At 36.9% G+C, this 24,460-nt stretch overlaps 1 protein-coding gene across 2 annotated transcripts in view; it reads right to left on the bottom strand.

Annotated features, from left to right (window-relative positions):
- Positions 1-24,460, bottom strand: part of PCSK5 (proprotein convertase subtilisin/kexin type 5) — a 226,691-nt gene that overhangs the window by 56,921 nt on the left and 145,310 nt on the right. For both annotated transcript variants that reach the window (XM_058824331.1, XM_058824333.1), the window contains exons 11-20: positions 23,622-23,739; positions 22,415-22,603; positions 13,053-13,189; positions 8,016-8,159; positions 6,162-6,264; positions 5,417-5,610; positions 3,893-3,977; positions 1,811-1,908; positions 1,230-1,359; positions 45-160 (exon numbers count right to left, since the gene is read on the bottom strand). In XM_058824331.1, coding sequence (XP_058680314.1) covers positions 45-160; positions 1,230-1,359; positions 1,811-1,908; positions 3,893-3,977; positions 5,417-5,610; positions 6,162-6,264; positions 8,016-8,159; positions 13,053-13,189; positions 22,415-22,603; positions 23,622-23,739 — 1,314 coding nt within the window. The remainder of the gene's footprint in view (positions 1-44; positions 161-1,229; positions 1,360-1,810; positions 1,909-3,892; positions 3,978-5,416; positions 5,611-6,161; positions 6,265-8,015; positions 8,160-13,052; positions 13,190-22,414; positions 22,604-23,621; positions 23,740-24,460) is intronic.

The raw sequence follows: 24,460 nt of genomic DNA on the forward strand, positions 1-24,460 counted from the left end.
AGCTGGCAGTGATAAAATGGATCTTTTCAGAGACTTGCACTCACCATCCTTGCATACTGTTCCAATGACACAGACACCAGTGTCTAGGTTATAGCCACTTGGACAGCTTGTACAGTTTCTGTCTCCTTGGCCACTGCAATCCAAACAGCTGGCATCACATCTGAAAGACAATGGCAGGAGTTGGCCTTCTGGCCTCACCAAATACAACACTTGCTAGGACACCTCTTCTGTATTGCAAAGCACTTGTTTGCTCTTTCTAGAGGTACAAGGTACTATAATGTTACTACTACTAATTTTGATTATAAATAATGGACTACCCCTGCAACTCAGTCCTGTTTCTTTCCATCAACAAATTTCTATTCCAGAGTTTTTACTAGGCAGCTGTATTGTTCTAGTGTGTTGCAACAATGCATAAATAATCAGCAAAAGTATCAAGCTGATGGTGCAAACATGTGCATGTTAAAGGCATGAACTAAGGCCACAGGACAGAAATGACTGACATGGTGCCCAGTCCCTTCACCACCCATCTAGCTCCATTGTCTTTTCATTATATATTGATTGCCTTTTTTTGTAGAACACACTGAAACACACAGGGATTCCCTTTCTGCCCTGAGCTTAGATCTGAGTCAACAATAAATTATTCCAAAGGGCAACAAATGATATTTGTTTAACAAAGTATGGAATAGAGAAAATGTTCCTTCCTTGCACAGCACAACTTTGCCCAGAATTTATCTAGTCATTTGTGCACTTGAGTCAGGTAAGCTACTCTGGACAGTAGTTTGGAATCCACCTGCACTATGTTTGTGAATATGCAGCAGAAGAACTGAAATGGTCTTTATAAATAGGAACTAACTTGCAATGAAAAAACCTGTAGTTTGATTGTTTTTGTTTGCTATTAAAAAATGCAGATCCTCTGTCAGATTTGTAAATTTTATGCTTCTATGCAAATCTACTTACAGGCTCACTAAGGCTCACTTTAAAGTGAAGGTCACACACATATACCAGAAAAAATACTTTTATAGGACCTGTATGAATAAAAATCATAAAATAACAATAATGGTAATAATAATAACAACAAAACCAAAATATTTTTCTTATTTACTTAGCATTAAGTATTTTTTTTAAGTTTTGATGTCAACAGTGTTTTATCTTTAATAAGTGTGGTCATTTCCAACACAGTAATAGCTAATATACTGCCAAATATCAGATATATCACCCACTGATCATACCTTTTGCAGCTTTTGTATCCACTTTCAGCAGAGTGATCAAGGTAATAACCACTGCTACAGGACAGCACACATCTTCCATCTTCCATAAAGTAACCCTGTGTGCAGTTTATACAGGCATCTACTCCAGCACCTTAGTCAGAAGAGAAATGTTTAGAAGGCAGGTACATTGTTAAAATAAATAATTACATCATTTCAGTGTATCTTTTTCTGAAATACATGGCTGCAGTTCTAAAGCTCCCACAAAATCTACCAGTCATTATTCCATTCCTGGAAGAAAATGGAAGGCATTACTGGAAATCATAGTAAGTTCTACTAAAATTTAAAAAAGAAAAAAAAAGAAAAAGAAAAAAAAAAAAGAAAAAAGAAAGAGGAATTTATGAACTCTTTCAATTAAAAACCTAGATTTCTATGCTAGCTGAAAGAAGTTTGCCATATTTGAAATGTAATTAAAAGCTACTAACAGAATGAAGGATTCACATGTAAACAATGATGCTATACTGTAAGTGTGGTATATAGTGGAATAAAATCAGAGGTAAAATCATAAGGAATGAAAATTATGCAGACAAATGTCAGTGGGGTACCTGCACATGTTGCACAGGAACGGTGGCATGGCTCACATTCTCTGCCATTATGGTATTTTCCTTCTTCACAGCGGATAGCACATCTGGTGCCATGCAAACTATCATAAAAAAGGAAAAAAAGGACAGAGCAGATAATGGCAACAGAGGACAAGAAGATCGTGCACAAGCCAATAATTTTCTTTTAATTAAAGAATAACCCATATATTACGTTTCATCAGCTTCCTTCAATGGTCATATTTCATAAATTTAGAGACACCAATCACTTAAAGAGTGAATGCAAAGCAGTTTTCCCCATGGTGGAGTAAAGAAGCTGTTTACAAACTCTTTATAAATACTACCAAGTAATATGGGACAGAAGAAAAATTAACAATGACAAGCAGCACTAAAAATTTAGGCATGTAAAATGCAATTATCGAGGAATTTGGCACAGGGTCAGCATTAAAAAAATGCTAAGGGACTTGTTAACTAAATGCTGTGTGGCTTGTGAGATTTGTTGAGATTACAGATGGAGGTATTCTGCCTGCAGGCACTTTTGAGAGAGAACAAAATATGAGTAATAAGTCACATTTTTATGTATTTCTTGAAGTAGTTGTTTATTGCTTTCATGTTATATGGTGCCTATAGCAGTTTGCTGGGGTTTGGGGGTTTTTTGTTTGTTTGAAATTAATTTTTTTAAACTAGGATATCTCTGCCATGTTTACCATCTTCTGCAGAATCTCAGGATTCATCCAATTTAACACTTTCTCCAAAAATGTTCATCAGCTCTGGGGTTTCCCACTCTGAGTGCTAACCATGTTTTTACAGATTGGATCCAGCAAGAGCCAGGTAAGTTCAGCACCAGTGACAATTTTCAAGAGTGTATTCAGTCCCAGTTTAGAAAATAAACTAGGAATAGAACAAAACTTCATAACCTCTGCTTTTCTCTTGTCTTTCCTCAGTGAAAAACCTCAAAGACCTTTACAATAAACATAGCATTATCATGTTTTTACAGATGAGAAAATAATTTGCCCAGGTTTATTTAATGGGCCAGTAACGGAGTAGATCTGGAATTCAGGTCTCTCAAGACCCACTCAAGGAAGGCCCTGCTCATTGATGCTTCTGCCAAGAAAATGCAGAAAGTATGGAACAACTATGGAATGTGAAATATATGTCCTGAAAGGCTCCATTAATCTGAAATAAACACACATTTTTTAAAAACTGTTACCAAAAATGACTATTTGCTAAAATTGCCCAAAAAACAAGGTTAGGTTGAACAAATGAAACAATGAAGGTTAGGTTTTAAATTTTTTAGCAATTCCATTTCAATAAAGGAATTCAGCTATTGATGTTCTAGAAGCAAAAGCTTTTACTAAAAGATGAAAAACCACTTTAATGCAATAGGAATCCTCAGTGTTGAAACATTAACACAATACTTGTATTCAAAAGAATACCTACAGATACTGAATACTGACTTCATATTTTTGTGGCACTAAGCCAGCATACAATCTGTCATAAATATTATATGATTTTTGGCCTTTGCTACTTGGACCAGAATGTCATTCTTTACAAAGAAGCTTGAAATGTGTGCTGCTGCTTTGTATGTTTATCTATAATTTTAAAGAATAATTAAGTTCTCCTCTGAAGGAAAAAAATCTCACCTGCTGTTTAAAATACATGATCACTGTACTGTAATAGAATTGAGCCTCAGTGCTTGAGTTAAGTGAATGGCTGGCTATGTGAAGAAATACAATAAAGATAAGAAAATAATTTCTAACTACCAAATTAATAAATCAGAAAGATTAATACAATTCATTAGCTCTACTTCTGAAATAATCCTTCACTGACATAATGTAGGTCAAAAATTGAAGAAGCCAGCTTTCCACATGACTGTGGCTTTTATGTTACCTGATATGAAAAGCCTTCTAAAAATCTGTTGTCAGCCAAATAGGCACACAGGATCACAATTACAGACTAAGCAGCATTGGAACAGACGAAATGAGGGCCATGCAAGGTTAAACAGCTATCTGATGTTCTTCATTGTGCATCTCCAGAGTTGTCTACCTCGTCAAATACTATGTTTAGAGGCATACATAATTTCCTTACCTTAGTCCATGCTTGCACTCTGTGCAGATTTGGAATTCAACACAGGTCTTGCAGTTTTCACTACATTTACGACAAACAATCTTATCTACAAGAGAAAAAAAGAAAACAACCCAGAAAACCTTGGTCAGTTTTGTTTGATAAAATTGTATGAATATATTATTACATGACTTACTACTTTCTAGTTTGACATCAACATCAAACTAGACTAAACCAGCAAAATGCTGCCTATCATTACCTTTTTCCATCAAATATCAAATGATTTACAATATTTCCATAAATCTGAAGTTATAGTTGCACCCCAGGAAAAAAATATGTTTTGAGGCCATTAAAAATTTTTCATAAACACTTAAAATTTACATTCACTATTTATAACATGGACTTAAGTCCCCTTCCCATATAGTAGAATATGTACTAATAATTGCCATATGTTCTGGAGACTGTCCTGCAATCTTACACCTTCCATGCCAGCAGTCTGTCCTGTCTTCCTGATTTGGTGCTAAAGACACACCTGCATAAACAGATCTGATCTTAACAAAGTAAATATATAAATTACTTAACAACTGGTTTTTTATCTCTGGAGATCCCTTCTTTAAAAAACCCCTTCTCTCTCTTCAGCCCTGCTGTCTTTTGACATGCAGTGAGTGACACAGACCATTTTAAGAAGAAAATCTCAATTTCCCCATTTAATCCTAAATTTTCATCTATCCGTCTTAATTTGGACGGGAAAGAGTTCTCTTTACTGTAGTTTTCACACAGTGAAAATGCTGGAATTAGGGTAGGACCTGTTTTTCTAATTCTCAAAAAAATGCACACAGCTTCATGCTGGAGAAAGCAGAATGTTAGGTACCTAGATGAACAAAGCTCCTGAGAACATATTTATCTCCTAAGGGGAGTCTAAAGATAACAGATGTCACTGTAGTTTTAAGCCCATTTGAATACATGTATTTTTGTTGGCCAAAGCTGGAAATTAAACACGGACCGTGTACTTGCCAATCACAGGAGGAAGCTGAAGGCAGATACCTGTCACGGCTGAGGATTGCTGCTCTTGGGCAGTGACATCACTGGAGGTGCTTAGGTCTGTCTGAAACATTATTTGCAACCATGTTACATCTGAACAGCCTGGTTTGGCAGAGCTCTGGTTCACTGGCCTTGGCCAGTGTCTCAGCTCTCACTTCTGGGGCCATACAATCTGGCTGAATGGGGAATCACGTCAGAATGGGTGCTGTCTGTCCCTTCCCCAAGTATGACAACGTTTGCTGTCCTTCAGCTGACTTGCTCTTGAACTGCCCTGGTTCTGCTACTGTTACTCCCAGGTACCCCCAGCTGAAAAGACATCCTGCAATAAGCATGGTTTTTAAAATAAAGGAAGATTATTCAGGATATTCTTGATCATGCTTGGCAACAATTTAATAAAAGGAAAAGGATAAGAGATCAACATACACTTTTCCTGCTCATAAGCATTCCAGCAACCTCCCCAGATGAAATTCTGTAGCCCACAATACAAAACCAACAAGAAATACTAACTCTTGTCCAGGTAAAACCCGTCAGGGCAGTTGGTAATACAGCTATTGGTTACTTCATTCAGGTAGTAGCCAGATTTACAGGTCATGCACTGGTCACTATGGCCTCCAACACAGGTTTCACAATTGGGTGAGCATTTTTTACATCGTTTCTTGTCTGCATTGTAGTGACCAGGTGGGCAGGTCGAAACACAGATCCTGCAGACAGCAGGGAAGAGAAGGCAGAATTGTTAATGAAATAGCCTGCCACCACATTCCTGGACCATGACTGCAAAGCAGAAGTATTTCTCAGCATTGTTGCTTTTCTAATGATCATGTACTTACTAAGATATAAGCCTTCAAAGCACTGTATCAAGCTGATCTCTTGCATTTATGTCCCTACACATGCTATCTCACCAGCATATGTCAGACAGTCTACAGTATAATTTCAACCATCTACATTTCTTCCTATCTTATTCACGAAATCACTACATCAGCTGTAGTAGCTATGAGAATCTATGAACACATATATATATAGAGAAAGCTTCTTAGGGAGAAAAAAAAAAGAGGTGGGGATTTAATCAGAGAAGGGTTTTCCAAAGCTGTTTTTTAAATACTGGTTAGCTAGGATTTGGGTTTTTTTAAACTCCAAAGAAAATTTTTCAAAATCAGGGGAAAATTAATTATCCATGACTGTAAAGAAGAGAAGAGGAAAGAAACTTAAGAGACATAAATAAGAAATCAATGAAGTTTTTTTCTCTTGCTCTTACCTTGTGTTGTTTTTAGATTTGTAGTAATAGTGCAGACAGTCAGTACAATGATCTGGTCCTGGCCCATCACACCCTACTTTACTGCATTCTGCATTACAGGGACCTGTAATAAAAACAGAGTACAGAGCGACAAAGGGGTTAAAACTTCTCATTTAAGGGACATCTTAAAACACATGATTTCATTGCAGAATGCAATTACTCTGTTTCCCTCTGTTGAGGACTACACCTAGCACAGGTAGCTTGGTTTGCTACTTGCACTGCGAGCTCAAGATTGAGCTCTGGATGGCAGAAGCTCCAAGCAAGAGGCTGCACAGACCCTATGCATAAAAAACGACATACCATTCAGGTGACCAGACATGTAGAGACACAGCAGGAGCCAGAAACCGTGAGACTTTCATGTTTCTAAGGGTACAAAAGCCCACGGTTTCCCTTGCTCAGTGTCTCTCCTTAGAGGCACTCAGCTCAAGCTGTTATTGTGTTATTTAGTTATTGCACCAAGATTAAGTTATTCTAAGGACTGGGAAGTCTGAGACTCTGCTAAGGGAAAACTGGGGTTGAGCTAGTGAGGAAGCCTGGCCTGATTATGTGAGTGTGGGTGTATGTCCATGAAGGGACCTTGGTCCTAGCTCAGGTGTTGAGAGTATGACATCCAGAGTGGCTCCTGGATGGTTGGACAAGGAGGTTTCCTGAATACCCACAAGATTTGACTTCAAAAATTCAGAAAAAAAGCCAAGCTTTTCAAACAAGTATGACATCCTCACTTCATGTGGAAATGTATAAAGACCTCTGTAATTCATAATTAAGAATGATTAGCAAAATAACTTCTAAAAAGAAGGACAATGATGAATATCATGATCAGTGGCTACCCTGGTTCCCGAGTGAGTATCAGCTGGTCCAAGTGGCTACCATGAGCCAATGAACCAGACACCAGGGCCTTGATGCCCTCTGCTCCTACACACTACAAAAGCCTAAGCTAGTACTTGCTGATTCCCAAGTCAGTCCCCTGTATTACCTGCACTCATATTAGGCTTGATTATGCTTTGGATCTGTTCCAACTTAGTATTTTCGATTATTTAGTTCTTACAGTTTTCAAATAGATACTTCCTTCTATGGGAAGAGAGAACCATCAAGTCTTGCCCTTTATGCAGATGAACAATGACTGTGGGCTAAGTTACAGCCTTCAGGATCTTTGATCTCTCCTGAATGAAATGTGTTGAGTTTGTTTCATATAAAAACTTAAGAAGTTTTAAGCTAGTGACCTTTACAGTAGAGATAGTAGTGTTCCATTACCTACCAAAACAAGGAGTTCTGCAGCTGTCCATCTAAAATAGAGACTGCACAACTGACAAGCTATGAAAGGAGAATGGAATAATAGAAAATACTAAATTGAACTTTCTCCTCCCTTTTGCTGGCCAGAGATATACTTCAGATTCATCACATGGTACTGCTAATGCTGGATTGCATGTAAGAAACTGACTTATTTTGCAGTGCTAAAAATCTAACTCTACTAAAGTCTAATGACAAGGTTGAAAAACTTCTGTAGGGATCAGTGAGAAACAACACACATGTAGAAGATAATGTTCTTCTCATATATATATGCATAAGTATACACCTAGCTTTATATCCTTATATGCAAAACAGTACATTCTTCATAGCATGTTAAGAGTAGCTTGAAAATACATAACTCAATGCATGCAAACTCAAAGACCCAACTTTCAATTATGAAACAAGTACTTCTCATCTTCAGTGAAGAATCCAATTCACTGAACATTTTATATGTGCCAATTCTCAGGTCATCCTTAAAGCTGTTAAGGGTTCACTAAATGCACAAACAGAGAAAATGAATGTACGCACCTGAATAGTCATCTGTTGCATAATCTTCTGTAGGGTCTTCAACTGGACTGGAGCGCACTCTTTCCACTTTGGAAAAATCATTTCTTGGTGAGTAAGGCTGGATGGATGTTCCATACAGTACTAAGGACCACTCTTTCAATTTGCCTGGAAGTTAAGTATTATAAAACTGTTTTCAGAACTACTCTTCTCTGTGTCTTACAAAAGTATGCAACTTTTAAGCATGTTATTATGAGTAGGTATGGAAGACATTGCTTTTCAAGTAAGTGCAATAATTGTTTTAATATAAGCTGAGAAAGCATATTTTCTTCAATCATATCTTCACACTGTATTTTCATTGCACTCCAATATCTTGTAATCTAGAAAAGGTTTGCCCCATGGGCTGAACTCAATATAAACAACAAACAAATTATCTGGGCATACAGTTATTTGGAATATGTACATGTGGTTTTGCTCTGGATTTCACTATCCCCTCAGAACACTATTGTCCAAGTAATTATTATTTGAGATCTTTTAGATAAGTAGCTGTATTCAGAATTTTGACTTAAGGAAGGGATTTCATTGACTTTTAGGACACAACTTGATGAACAAGAAACATCTCCTCATAAAATTTCCATGGAAGAACATCACTGTCCCCCTCAAATCAGCATAATTTCTAATTTATTTGTGCCAATTATTTGGCAAATATATTACTCCACTGTCTGCAATCGTCACTGATATTTTATCCTTGTAATATTTGAATGAAGACAAAAAAAAACATCGGACCACCTGAAGCATTATCTGACTTTCTGGTAAGTTTTTTTGGGGAAGAATAAGAATATAAAGGTGTATCAAGTCATCAGTTCATGCTATCAGAACATAAAGGGTGAACTTTCAGTCCCCAGCTTTCTTTCTATACTACTAGGTGTAAAAATTTGGAGAAAGAGCAAAAGCATTCAGGCCTGAAATAATGCCTAAAGAAAAGATGCATAAAAACCACATCCCTACTTGAAAAGGTGCAAACAAAGTTTGGTATCAGCCCATCATCTTGGTTATGTTACTCTGTCCTGGAAGAGCTAGTTGTAAGTGTCAAATTTTCATTAGAACAATGAGAAATCAGAGAAGCAGGGAGAATTTCAATGATCCTGATTTGGAGGCTGTTTTGTGGTTAAAACTCTTTGCAAGGAGAACTTATTATTTAATAAGAAATGTAATCCAGGTATGACACTTTTCAAGAAAATAATGTAGTATACTTCATGTAAAATTAAATTCAAGCAATCTTCCTCTTCTTTCATTTTAATGATATTCAGTAACTTGAAATATTATTCATTTGGACTTCTCAATCTATAAAATCAAATTAATTTGACCCTTACAAGATTTTCTGTAGATTTTTCCCAGTGTCATCTGGTAGCTTCCACTGACATGACAAAGACAAGTATCTCTGTGCTCGTACATGCATACTTCTAGCATTAAGCAACAATACCCAAATACACTACCTGACAGATCATAAGCTAATTATTTTAAATAACTTATACTAGGGCTGAAGATGGAAATCTCTGTTATCTCTATGTCTCTTGCCAATCCAATTTAATCTTTTTGAGACAAAAATTTCTACACTTCATATGAAACCTTCTCTGCTGTATATTCAGTTTTTGAGTAGAAACTGCAAACCAGAAACTATATCATGTGGCAGTTGTGTCACATAGTAGCTTTCAACTTTTTACATCTGAATTATTACTTTCTTTAAAGAAACATTTGATCTTGATTTAAAAAATTAACAGCTGATGAATCTACCACACCTGCTGTTAAACTGTTGGCTAATTACCTTCGTGGTAAAACTGGATACACTTTGTTTTCAATTTCTTTTCCTACCCACAGACATGTAACTCCTAAAGACCCATTGGATTAAAAAGATCCAAATTATGCATTTTCTTCCTTTAAAGACATGTGGGAATCAAGTTACGTCTTGATGTTCCTTAGACTGATCCAACTATGTCCTTAATGGCACTTTTCTTTTTAAAATGAAGTCACACAGGGAGATAATTTTTAACCAACTATGCAGTCATCTCTATAGCCCTTTCAAAGATACATCTTCTTCATATCCAGTCCCTGCCTTTTTTTGTGTTCTAAACCACTTCCTGAGCGTACAAATCATAATATATTGGATGCAATTTTAAAAAATTGTTTGTTTTGCTAAGTTATTCAGATCTTTTTATCCCCATTTACTATGAGCCAAAACTCACTCAGATAGAAAAATATAATTTTTTCTATTTCTCCCAGAACACTGGTAAAAGTATTTGCAAGAACCTACTACAAATAACCACAGGTAAAGATGCTCCTAAGGAACAGCACATTGCATTTGGATTTTACACATACAGAAGATCTTGTACTAACATCACTGCAGGAAGGATGATTACTCTGAATGCATATATAATGCAAAAGGACAGCAAGGGGAATAATGTAGGGTCTCCCAGGAGATTAGTTGCCTTTTAAGAATGGTTCAGTAAATAAGGAGGGGAAAAATTCATGTGACTTGCCAGCAAATAAATTAGGACTGCCTCAAGGTGGGTTTAATTTGCACAATGAAAATATTTTCGATAACTAAGTATATATACACACACACACACTTTTATAATGAATAAACAAAGTATGCCCATTTAAGCCAAAATCTTTCTTTCCCCATTTTTTGGCTGATTCCATCAGGTAATCTGGCTAGAATAATCCTTTCCCTGCTTGTATTTAGAATGTGTAACAAAAGTCCCATGTTGTATCTATAGAAGAAAGGGTATATTGCAATGTTTCAGAGCAAACATAAACTCTTCAGAATTAAATGTAGAAATCACATGCATTACTATCATGAACTGGACTCTTAATTTCTTTTCAGGTAATACATATGGCATTACCTTGCTAATGCAGGGATATGATTACACATTGGGTCCTTTTTAATTTGATTACAGAAAAATGGTGACTCTAAATTATAAGACCTTTCAAGAGCTGAGTAAACACATGCACAGAACACAAACAAGAAACAGGCATGATGATGATATCAGTGTGATAAACTGCAGGCTATGGTGATAAACTGGAGAGGCACCATGAACTGGAGAGGCACCAGGCATAAATTACGTTTAAGCACCTTTTGTTTACTTCATGTTCTCTTCAGTGCAGAGACTAATCCCGATATGCCCAAACAGCTGAATTTATCCACCACTAACATATGGCAGGCACTTCCAAATCTTTTTGAACAGAAGAGTTACTGGACAGCTTTCATCAGAGGGCAACCACTGCTCTAGAAAGATGGGGGATACATTACTAGACAGTATACAATGAACCAGGATCCAAATTCACAACCACACTGCATCTTGTGAAAACCAAATGCACACAAAAACCAAACTAGTCTCAAGCAGTGTTTCACATTGTGGTTAAAAAAAAAAGTAGAGGATAAGCTCTCCAGCAGGATTTTGTCAGTAAATCAGCTTCCTCCACACCCCTAGGTTTTACAGACCCCTTTCTCCCAATCCCCTAGCCTTACTGTGCCTTTTCCAGAGTTGCATCTTTAGGCTTTAGTTCTGATGGAGGAAAGGAAATCAGTTCCATTAGATTAGCTACTGTAGCACTGAGAGACTATACATAATGTATTGAAATCAATAAACCTATATAACTATATATGTAGTTGTAGTGTGTAGGACTGTGCAGGAACAGACCTTGAAATGTAAAGCTGGAAATGTAGCAGGCCACTTTGAGATCATCCTGGTAGTGTAAAAGGCCTGTACAATATAGCTGGAGGATTGTCCAGAATAAAAGTTTGCAAAATGGCTCCATGCTGCCTCTTTTTTAGTGCAAGGCGTGTGTCAGGGAAGAGGGAAATAGCTGAAATGTGTTGCTCTGTCGTTGTCCTTGATGCCTTATTGGAGGAACCAATGGGTTCCAGTACACACAAAGGTGAAGAGCTACTCTAACTTGTCCTTCACACCAGAGATGTTCCTGGATGTGTCAGGAATGACAAGTGTAAAATGGAGTTGAAAATACTTGATTTTTGTCTCTTTTCAGTAATTTGATTAAAATTAAATTACTTATTTGCTGCTTAATACATCCCTGTCTATCAAATTCTAAAGCATTGAAAACTAAAAAAAACCCACAAACACAAAACCTCCTCCTGAATCTCTGACTAGTTTTGCTTATTCTCTGTGGCTGCTTTTCCAAAGACATTTAGTGAGTACCCCTTTTTTAGTGTACTGGAAACCTTGCTTTTCATTTAGTGGTGCATTTAACATCGTTTGGTTAAGATCAAATCATAGCTGGAAAGCTATGGTGAGAAGCCACCAGTGGTGATAAAGTGAAATTTAAAACACTGGCAATATTGGTGTTTCTTTTCAGAGCTCTAGGGGAAGATAATCAAGATTTTCAAAATGCTGCGCCTAAAGTTAACCACATGATTATACAGCTAACATTTAAATAACACTGGCCATGGTGTAAAAAGTTACCAGAGTCTAGAAGATGTTTTCTGCTCAGAAATTTTGAAAATCATCATTTATCTTGGTTTTCATTAGACCATATCGACCACATATTGTGTAAAAGCTTTTCAAATTTGGCTTATGATTGCTGGTTTACTATCCTAAAAAACTAAACTCAGGTTATGTAGACCAGCGAGTCAGGCAATAGGACAATAGATTTGATGGCTGGACAAAGAACCTTTTTTTAAAAGTTGAGACTGGCTATTGGAACATAACACAGCTAAAGTAGAGTAGAAATAAAGAATCAAAATTCTCATTCAATTTTATCAACAGTGATGGAGTAAGACTGATCTGTATATTAATTTTTTTTAAACAGATCATCTAAAAAAAGCACAGAAATAAGTTCAGAACAAAAGTGGACCATGTATCTTAAAAGGTAAATAACAGTAACATAAAAATGAAGAGTGTGCTGATAACAAATTTAGATAGTGCTTTTTCCAGCTATGGCTTCACACTAAAACCAGTGAGATGTTCCAGCTGTAAATAAAAGGTGGAAAACAGCAAGCACTTTTCAGAATTCACACAGCCCACATAAATGTTAGAGTCCTACCTGGAGTCTTGAAATTTCTCAGCTGAGATGGAGTGTCACAGATTTCCAAGATCCAATCACCTGCTGCTTTTTCACTCCAGCAGTGAGTAGTCATAAACTCCCAGTTTTTGAATCCTTCCATGGAATGATCAAATAGCCTAAAACAAATGGTGACATTATTTCAAGCAAACATTCTTTTTTTCCTGAGGAGCTATGCCTCCAAGTGTGCAAACTCTTGAATAATAACTCTTAAATAATCAGCCAGTTTGTTCATCTGTACCTTCATATAACATTATTCATGATGGTTCTCTCACACGGATTACAAGCACATTCAACAGCTCTTTGTTGCTTGATGGAAGAGAGTCTTTACATGCCATCATGTTTTTATAATGAAAAAGAGAATGGCAAGAAAATTCATTGCAATAACACCATAATTGCTAATGCTCTTTAATATGATTTCTGGGTCTTGGAAAACCTGCATATAATACAGAATTCCATTGCTTTAACAGCATGATGTAATTATAAATAACTTGTAAGCTGGAAAATCTCAGTAACGTTTATTTTTGGCTTTGGATTGGAATAGTTAAAAGGGGTTTAAACCCAATAAATCTATAAGTTTAAGACAATAGTGATTCAATACATTGCTTCTTGTGAAGAAATAATATGCAACTGAGACATTGGCCTCAATCCTTTAACAATCAAGGTATCATTTTCTTCAAACATTTCACAGAATTCAGTTTGGGTAAAACTGAGAGACTAATGAAATCTGATAGTTTAATCAAACCAATACCATTACCATAACTTAATTACTTAGGTTGTGGCTGAAGACATTAGAACTTTGGTCTCCCTGTACTAGAAATTATCATAATCCAGGCCTATTTCAGATACTGCAATGTGATTGTGATCCTCTGTGAGACAGGGAAGGAGGACCCTTCCGGGCAGGAGATTAGACACAAGAGAATTTGCACTTTAATTTAGTGTTCACAGTGTGTTGCATGGTACCCTAAAACTATTGATGAGAAGAGCACTCTCAGTAGGACTGCTGCCTCCAACAAAATCATGTGGTTCAACTTAAAAAAAAAAATATAAATATACATTCACATATATGTATTTTTATATATATTTTTGTGTATATATATTTGTGTTTCTGCATTTTATTTATATATATTTTTGATTACATATACACACAGAGATATGTATACATGTCAATTTATATATGCAGGTATATACATACATATGTGTGTGTAATATCTATCACTATTTAAATTTGATCTTTATGTATGAAAGCTCCACTGTTAATAGCTGCAATTAAATATTTTTAGAAGACAAGAATCTCTACAGTAGAAAATCCAATGGATTGAGAATGCTTTTCCATAAAACAGAGAAAAGGCTAGCATTAGACAGCATAAATATTATATTTTAATTCAGGTCAATCTGTTCTTTTCCAAGCTAGTTTCAAGCTTTATTCTCAAAAGGTTGTGAAATTCAGCAAACAGGAAAACAGGATGCTTGTGCAGGTACATTCCTGGTGGATATTGCCACACTGGATAGAAATAAAATGCCATAGTTCTTGCGGGAAGCTTTGGTCAGTCAGAGGCATGGGGTCAGGTACTGCGTCCAACACTTCTTGTATGGACCTACAGGATTGGTCCATACTTCATAGGGCTCATCCAAAACCTGATTTTCATGGTTTTATTTCAAACATAAAATCACAGGATCAGAGAGTATCCTGAGTTGGGAAGGATGATCAAAATCCAACTCCTGGCACTACACAGGACAGCCCCAAGGATTACACCATATCTCTGAGAGTCTGCTCCAATGCACAACTACCCCTGGATGAAGAATCTTTTCCTAATACACAGCCTAACTCCCCTGACACAATGTCAGGCCATCCCCTCAGATCCTGTCACTGGTCACCACAGAGGAGATTGGTGTCTGCCCCTTGGCTCCCCTCAGAAGGAAGATGCAGACTGTGATGAAGTCTCCCCTTAGTGTCCTCCAGGCTGAGCATGAAAAGTGACCTCAGCCACTCCATGTATGGATTTCCCTTCTGACCCTTCACAATCTTTTCAGCCTCCTTTGGACACTCTCTAACAGCTTTATAACCTTCTTACACTCTGATGCCCAGAACTGCCCCCAGTGCTTGAGGTGAGGCTGCCCCAGAGCAGAGCAGGACAATCCCCTCCCTTGCCTGGCTGGCAATGCTGGGCCTGATGCCCCCCAGGACACGCTTGGCCCTCCTGGCTGCCAGGGCACTGCTGGCTCATGTTCAACTTGTCATTCAGTTTGGGCTACCTTTTCCCATTTTAAATGAATACCTTAGCACTTATAAAACAAAATTAAAATACATGTTGGGATTCATTTTCACTGATAATTGTGTGAGATTTTCTTCTGATACAGTTCTGTGCTTCTGTGTATGTGCCTGTAAGAGTGTATGTGGACATATTTGGGTTGCAGAATGGGCCTATTTCATGTCACTGTTAAATCAGTTGTGTGAATACAGGAAATCTCACAAAGGTATGGCACATACCATTTCCTGAAATGGTAGAAATCATTACACAGTCATTATCCAGAATTTGCATGCAAGTAGGTTGTTCAATTTAAGTTATGTAGACTATTTCCAACTGTTATTTGAATTGCCATACTGTTGTTTTCTGATAGATTATGTATTACTTTCTAAACACCTCATCAATCCAACAGGACACCAGTATTTATCTTTGCCATTATAGCAACTAAATTATATAGTATTATGCAAGTACTGTGCAATTACAAATTTGTATTCACTGAGGTCTTGTTCATATACATTAGAAACATAAGTTTCTCTTTATTTTTACTGTACTTAGTCTGATATTTTCCACATTACTTTTTGGATAACTAGGTGTGTCTTGTTTTGAAATTTTAAAGTGTTGTTGGATATCCATTTTAATAATTCTTTTAAGTAATTTTGGGTAGAAGAGAAAAAAGTCCATGTGTCTTGTTTTTAAAAACACAGTTACCTATAATATACTGTGACTGGAACTGTAAGCTTTCATCCATGGAAATGGGGAAAATTGGGTAATATTACTTCTGAGAGAATTTACTGTTTTTTTAAAGAATATCTCTTTGAGAAAGATTTGAATTTTATAAAATAAGGTCTAAATTGGAATCTTTGAATGTATGAACTGTGGTTCCACAAAAGATTCTACAAATAAGTCAAAAAGCTAGAGACAGGTCAAAAGAATAGTAAAAAACAAAGTAGAAACATACTGACTCTGAGTCTGTGTATGTATTTTGGACATACAAAATTGTCCAAGTACTTTTGCTTTGCTTTGTTTATGCACTAAACTCTCAAATCAACGAACCTATGAGACAATGCAGGGATTTCACTTTCAGTGAAATAAATTAATGAAATGATCAAATGTTCAGATGTACATTCCTCATTCAGAAAGAAATGCATAGGATCTTTTAAGGAACATGCAGCCAGTCCAGAATTTAATTTTGCAATTTGTCAAAATTCCTATCAAAAACACTTATGACACAGATTATCCTGGATTAATAAAATTTAATACATGGTCTGATGAACTGCTAATTGATTATTACAGATTATTATAGACTAAAATACTTAAACAAGTTAACTAGAATAAGCTGATGGTTTTTTATGATCATGATCATATAGCTGCACTTGTGAATGTAACATGCTTTTAAAGACCAAAGTGATTGAAAACATTTGAATTTTCAAAACTTATTTGCTAACATAACCACAACAGAATGCCAATTCTGTTACTCAATTACTCAGGGGACCTTTCTTAGAAACAGAACACTCAACATGGAGTGGATGTTACTGAATGATTGACTGTATAATTATAAGCTGCTGTCTACAATGAATGACAGCATTAAATTTAAAAAAAAATCTTGCTCTTCTCTTTCGAAGGAGTTTTATGCCATACTCATAACATACCATATGTGTGTCTAGATAAGAATATATGTTATACTACTAGTGTAGAATAAAATGACTATTTTTCTTAAAACAAATTCAAGAGTGTTGATCTCTTCCACTGCCACCACTTCAGCCTAAAAATTGCATAACCTTTCTCTTCAATAACATAATTTAAGCAGAAATATTATTCTGTGATCAAACTTTAGACCCAGTGGAAGGCAATTAGCCACTTTCTAATAGCATTAAAAAACCCAACAAACAAATGTCTCAGCTTTTCAGCAAAGAATCCTTAAATTCCTAAATGCTTGGAAGAATTTGTTTCAATTTTTAATTTCATGTGAGGAAAGGCAGTGAAGGTTGTGGATTTGTTTAGCAACACCAGCATCACCCATTATGAACACTAAGAAGTAAACACATAAAAGGAGCTTTTTTCAGTTATCAAGATTGTTTGTTTCAGCTGAGAAGGTGCAGCTGCACCTGACTGAGAGCAATGGTTGTACACTGAACTCAATGCATTAAGAGCATGGAAACCCTGCACTAGCTAGTGGCTGCAGCTGCAGTAGAGTAGCTGGAAAGAGGTAAGAATTTTCTTCTCCTACAGCAGCTGTCTTTGTTATGATGTGCTCCAGCACACAAACTGGCAGCCTCATGGGCAAGTGGTCCTTGCCCAGAAGTCTGCACAGCCACCAGACTTCAAATGCACTTACAGTTTGAAGAGACTACATAGTGCCTTCCCAAGCTGCGCACCTGAAAGGGCTTTGGTCAACTATTCTATTTAAAGCATCTCTTCTCCACAGGGTTGAATCATCAGCTCCCTGTGAGATGTAGCCCCTGAGAAATTGCAGACAGCTCAAACTGACTTAACCAAAGCTTCGGCCAGACCCTACTGCACATCTGCACTGAAGTATTGGGAAAAAATAAATGGTCAGAGAACACACTAGGCATTTCAGAAGCTTTCTTACCTACATACGGGAGATCACTTAAAATTTATGGATTTGGAGCTAAAGAAAACATATTTAAAGTATTCGCATACAAACTTTTTTTTTCATTTCCATGTTACATCTGGTTATCACAGTTAGTTTTATGAAACAATGGCTATCTCTGAACTATCATGATAAAGTTGTTTGGAGTAACATGAACAATAGTGTACAATCCTGCCAACCTGAAACAGTGGCTAGCATGGCAATCACCATCTTTAAAGGCAGAGTGCTTGTCCCCAGCATATCCACATTAAACGATCCATCATTACTTGCAAACATGTCAGGCTGAGGAGCTCCACACACTCCACTGGTCAGCCAGATGCTTGGTAGTGGGATATCTATTCATCAACCCCACAAAGGGAAAAAAAAAATACAGCTAACATGAATGAAACAAAACACAGCAAGTATGAGTTGGGAGAAATGGTTTTCCAAGAACTGTTTCACCCTGTAGACACAGTACAAGCACAGGGTTATTAGCTCGTTGTGGACTTAGATTACTACCACATCAGAGACCTTTTCAGTGACACTCAGCATGAAGTTGGCCCTTATGTTTCATCCTATTAGAATTAAAATGTTAGTTTTCTTTAATATAAGAGTATAACATGCAAGCTGGAAAAAAGATGCATACTTATAAAGAAAATTTTGCCCTATTTCAGATCACCGAGGCATTTTATGAAGCAAACAATTGAGTAAGATTAGATAAGAATAACCTGGATTTGGTCTAAGAGTTCTGCAGAGGAGGATATTATTAAAATTTACTGATTGTCTAAGGTTTCATGATAGGAAAAAGATGGTCATGAGGATACATTCTTTTGTTACTGAAGAGAAGTATTATTAATACCACGGCTATATAAGCTTATGTAGCTAGTGGCCTGGAAAGTTGCCACCATGTGGCTGAAATATTTCAGTTACGCAGTTCAAATGGCAACAGCTGCTTTAAATTTAAAGGGCAAGAATTAAATAAGCCATGACTTCAGTGGGAGACAAATGAGCCCTAAGTTTGTTTCTCCTACTCCTTTTGTATCTAGCTTCTCCTCCATAGCCTGCCTGTAGTGAATGTTTGTTAGAACTGACCTTGGTATGTCTCAAAAAACACTCAGAAACCCACACTGCCAAATCCACTGGCCAATTGTTTTTGGAAAGAGGATACTGTTCCCCCTTCGACTTAACTCTAGCCTCATCCTCACACCAGCCAATACACTTCCAGCCTGTATTTTCCTCTAGTGCAGTGCATCCAATGTAATCATGTTTAGTACTTTCCAAACAACAAAGCAGATGTTCCCTGTAATGCAGATTTTGAAGAATGCACATAAGGCTTAAACCAGTGACAGTGTTATCCACCAAATGCCTGCAAAGGAATCCACATCATCTCAGACTAACAAGTTTTCTTACTGAAGTCATTTTAGGGGGTGCCAACATTAAGGATAAAATATGCAGAAAAAAGGCCAAATATTGCCTTGAGGGAACTACTTGTCAATGCACCAGAAATTACACACAATTACTTTTCTTCCAGAATTGGTGGAGAAGTGCACATGTAAAATATACCTTTTGGATTTAAAAACATTTTACCAAGCGAACTGTTTCAAATTAAACCCAAATGAGTAACTGTAAAACAATGGGACTTTCCCGGGTTTCAGTAAAAACAGCTGGTATTGCTGCTATTAATCCTGTACATGTACATTAAAAAGTCTTGTATATCTGAGAAAAACATCCCAGTCAGGTAGTAGCAATGTACAACAGCCTCTGGAGCCTTTGCCTATAGCAGAAAAACCAGACCATTTGCTGCCAATGTATCTCTGTATGCATGCTTATAAACTGAATGCATTTATTCACTGATATTCAGTATTACTGATACATTAAAAATCAAATGCCTCATAACTAATTTTTCATACTGGAAAATCCATCCCATTTCAAGTTTTAGTTCATAACATGATTCTAAAACATATACGTTGACAACACACAGCATACTCCTAGTGTCAAGAAATTACTATCTCTAAGCTGTATGACTTCTTACAGCAAGGATAAATGAAGTAAGCCTTGAAACATCATTTCAGAAAGTATTTTGTTCATATCCCTCACTTTACCCTAAGAAAGGCCTCATGAAGGCTCTAGGTTTTTCAGACCTAGCATTTGCAAGATACGTTTATCCCTAATATTAGAAGCCCAGAGTTGTTTAGTAACCCATCAGCCCAATGTGATGGCAAGTCCGAATATTTCTGAAGTTTCCATGGGAAGGGAATTTCTGGTGAGACTCTATAAGCTCTCTCATGAATAATTTGTTTCCTGGGAAGTAACAAAATGTGAAAAGACCTTTAAGGTTTCTTTGTTTTCTGTTTAGTCTTCTGATACTAACATATAAGAAAGAGCTGAACATCCTCTTATTTTATTACATATACTTGCATACCGTTTCTCTTCTGCCCATACAGAAAATAATTCTTTTTAAGGTGCAGGGGTTACAAAGACACTGATTGAATTAAATTTTGTACCTATCCCACACACCAATCATCACCAGAGGTGAACTGTGAATCCTGGAATGTATTTCCCACTTGCTGTGAGTCAGCTGCAGCACATGACAGCCTAGAGCCAAAAGTTAGCTGCGTTAAGACCACTGGGTTTACACAAGATTGTTTTGTTTGGATACCTAGTTGGATGGCTTTCATGTTTTTTCATTTTGAACTGAGGAAGAACTACTGCATGCAAATGGAAGAGAAAACTAAAGAAGGATTTCTTCAAACAGAAAAACAAAACCCTGTTTCATAACTAATAGGAGAAACCTGTCTCACACTCATTAGCAGAAGACAAATTCTTTGTTCAGTGCAGTAGTGCAGCAGGAAGACATGGATATGTGTGCCTAAGTGCTTTATTAGCAACCTATGACAGAACTCACAATAGAACACAGGAGATATTCTAGAGGAGCCCAAACTTCCAGGACAACTTCCTCTCCATTTGGTGAATTAGTGTCTACAGCTTGAAGAACATTTTCAATTTACCTTTTCTTTTAATTTAACATAATCTCTAATGAAAATGTGCATTCATGGTTCATTGAGATATCATTAAGATAGAGGAGGACATGCAAGTCTCCAGATCTAGATAATGAGCATTTCTGACTGAGGAAGCATGGATGAAAAGCAGTCTGGAAAGCAGGCCACTCTCAATCCATTAAAAGCTCTGAAGAATAGGACGAGGGATATTAATTTTGTGAAGATTTAAGCATGATGGCAGAAGAGTTCTCACAACACAGGTTTGATAGATGGCCTTTTTTGCAGTTTCTGATACATAACATCAGTAAACATAAACTTTTCTGTGGGAGCCATGCTCTGTGTCAAGCAGAATGGCAGTCATCTACATCAAGTCATCAAGGAACAAGAATTACCTATGGTCCCATGAGGAAGAAGATTTCTAGCTAGTTGGAGAAGTATACAAGCATTTCTTACTGTAAATGTAACTTATTTGCATATTTGTAACTGGCGTAAAATTTGGAAAGTTTTCTGATGTTTCTTAATGCCTTAACCACGTCTGGTAGGAGGTGGATGACCATGGATTTAGTGAGATTTACATGGGAAAGACTGCCGATGTTTTCTTTGAAGAAAATCTCTGCTAGTAGATCAGAGAAAAAGAATCATGACTGAGAAATCTTCCAGTTTGGTAATGATTCCCTCCACTTATTATTTGTCCAATGATATATTGGACAAAGAGATACTTTGAGTTCAATAATCAGAATAAAAAAGACAATATGACACACTATGACAGTTTCTCCAAGAGCATAACGTAGAGGTGATGGGGAAGAAGACTGATCATTCTTAGTAGCTGTTGTAAAAATGGCTGGACATTTGAAAGCAAGTATCCATCACTGAACTGATGTCTAACTTTTAAAAATTTTTGAAGGCGATGGCTAACTTTTAAAAGCTTTAATCTGCAATTTACAAATGAAGCCTTTAATTTCAAGTGCTAGTGCTACTTTTCAGCACTGTCATATAAGCCTTTCATGGATTGAGTATGTTTACTTAGAAAAAAAGGATTTGGAAACAGGTAATATCAGGGATTTAAAAAATAGTGGTAAATATACACTATTCTATCTGACTTTCATTGCTATTTAAAAAACGATAAGAAAAGAGAAAAACGAAAAATAAGTGGCAATATGTATAAACACTTTGATTCAGCTTCCTTATGAAGCTGAACTGAATCTGTTTTCTTCACATTTTCCAGCAATCTAATAAATGGTGAGCCACACAAGAACTATTGAAATTGACTAATCTTTGTCTTGGAGCTCAACAGTTTTAACATACTCTTTTAAATACTGAGACTGTATTCTATTCATCTCTGAGTTCATTTGTACTTCATTCTGCCCATCTCTCTACGAAAAAGTAATTAGCCTATGACTTCTAGTATCACTGCTGTAATGACTTGACTGCTCTTTGCTGACATGGACATGTCTATGCAGGCTCTACATGCTGACTGTACTGTGAAATTGGGTTGTCATACTATACCTGTTGGCCAAGAGCTGTGACCTAGTTCCAGAAGGAGAGGTTAGGTAAATTGCCAAGTCTCCACGTCGAGGGTGAGTAATAGTGATACGTACAACAACGTGCTCCAAGTAGATCACATGGTGGTTAGGATTATCTGAACAGCCAGTGGCTTTGTAAATTGAACGGACAATGCTGTCAGGTCGTATTGTTCTATAACAGAAGCATAGCAAACAACATTAGCATTTCTTGCTTTTTGTGTAAAATATACAACCCCATCTTTTTTGCTCAGTAGAGAATGACAGGGTTTGATAACTGTAAAGTCAATAGCCTATAATCATTAGTTTTGACATGTGCTTCCTAGCTGAAAATACCACTATAGGGTAATTATTTCACTGCAGATAATGACTAATGGCAACTGCTTGGGTTTCTGTTAAGCACATACACAAGGTAAAATAGGAATAAGCCTTTGGGACAGAGCATTATTGTAGATTAGTGGCCAGCTGAGAAATGCTGAGATTGTCATGGGATCACAGCTGGTTGCTAAACCCCAGGAAATGCCTGGCATAGCTAATCCTAGCTTACGTAACAGCAAGTATTACATGTTAACTGTACCAAAAGGCATCTGACTCAGCTGGTTTAAATTGGTATGACATCCTTGCAGACTACACCAGTTACAGATCAAGCCTTTCAAATATAATTAGCAAACAATATTCTTAGTGCATGAGGAAGTCCACCTCATGCTTGATGCTGCCTCTAGGTCCATGGAGTACACATAACAGAGTTTTGCTCTTAAGCCTGGTTCTACAGAGACCCTAACTTAGCAAGTGCAAAGCAGTTCAGTTTTGGCCTCTGAACTAGAGACCCTCCTAAGACCATTGGAGAGACACATTATCACATTGTTTCAAAAGCATATTTGCTTTTTACATCCTGGACTGTTAAATCTATCTCTTCTTGCAAAGGTGATTGAAATGCATTCAACCAAATATTCTTTGGTGTATCATCTACATAAAAATCCATCATTACCCAGTCTGGACTGTTTTACACCTTCACCTTCTGCAATGTTCTTTAAACTAGGGCCTTTTCCCATGCACTACATGTGTAAATGTGACAGACTCTCTTGGATGGCTTTAAAAATGATACATTATACGCAATGCAAGGGAGGGGTAAATTATAGCCAATTTTTTTTCCATAAATTTAAGCCAGCAAAAGTTTTGGTAGCGGGTATTACTTGATTTGCCGATCTGTGTTCTCCACACACACATGCTGTGGAGGCACCGTTGTCCACTTTTCTGCTTCTGTCACCATTGCTTCAGCATCCATCAGTCCAAATCCATAAAGGTGGCTCACTGCAAGGTACAAACAGAATGGATACAGTTATAGCATAAACCCTTGGGTTTCATCATAGACTAACTCCAGAGTGTCATATCCTAACAGGAGTTACTTCTTTTCTCTTCTTTCTTACTTTCACTCAAAGCTCCAAAATCTCATTGCCAAGAACAGTAATGACAATATCTAATTTGTTCAACAAATCTGTTCACTGCTTTATTACAGAAGTGGCATGAGGCACTACCTACACTGCCTACTATGAAAACTACAGAATGCCAGTGACTAAAATTGCCTCTGGCTGCCCTGAGTCCATGTGCCTCAATTAGCCCTTTTGTATGACAAAGGGATATATGAGCATAATGAATGAGAGGAAGGTTACTTCCATTACTCAAATGCCAAACACATGCATGTGTATTCTGGGAAGCTAACTGAGACAAATTTGAGAATGAACAGACCACTTTGTAGCTGTCGTATCCTCTGAACTTCCCTGAGTGTAAGCAGCACTAGTGAATGTTCTTCTCTTCCTGTATATGGTATGTTTGTCATTGCCCAACCAACTAGGTAGACCCACCCTCTCCCTAAACCTGTCTGCTTGATGAGGGTGAAAAGCACTTACTGAATCAGCTGTGTGTTTTTGATTGCTATTCCAATTGAAATAGAGACTTGCAAAAGGGTTTTGGTGAATTAGAAGAGCTTTTAGCCATGATGTGCCATTGTGACAAACTGGTGCTCTTGATAAAA

This window comes from Ammospiza caudacuta, chromosome Z (genome assembly GCF_027887145.1).
Source record: "Ammospiza caudacuta isolate bAmmCau1 chromosome Z, bAmmCau1.pri, whole genome shotgun sequence".
Classification (NCBI taxonomy): domain Eukaryota; kingdom Metazoa; phylum Chordata; class Aves; order Passeriformes; family Passerellidae; genus Ammospiza; species Ammospiza caudacuta.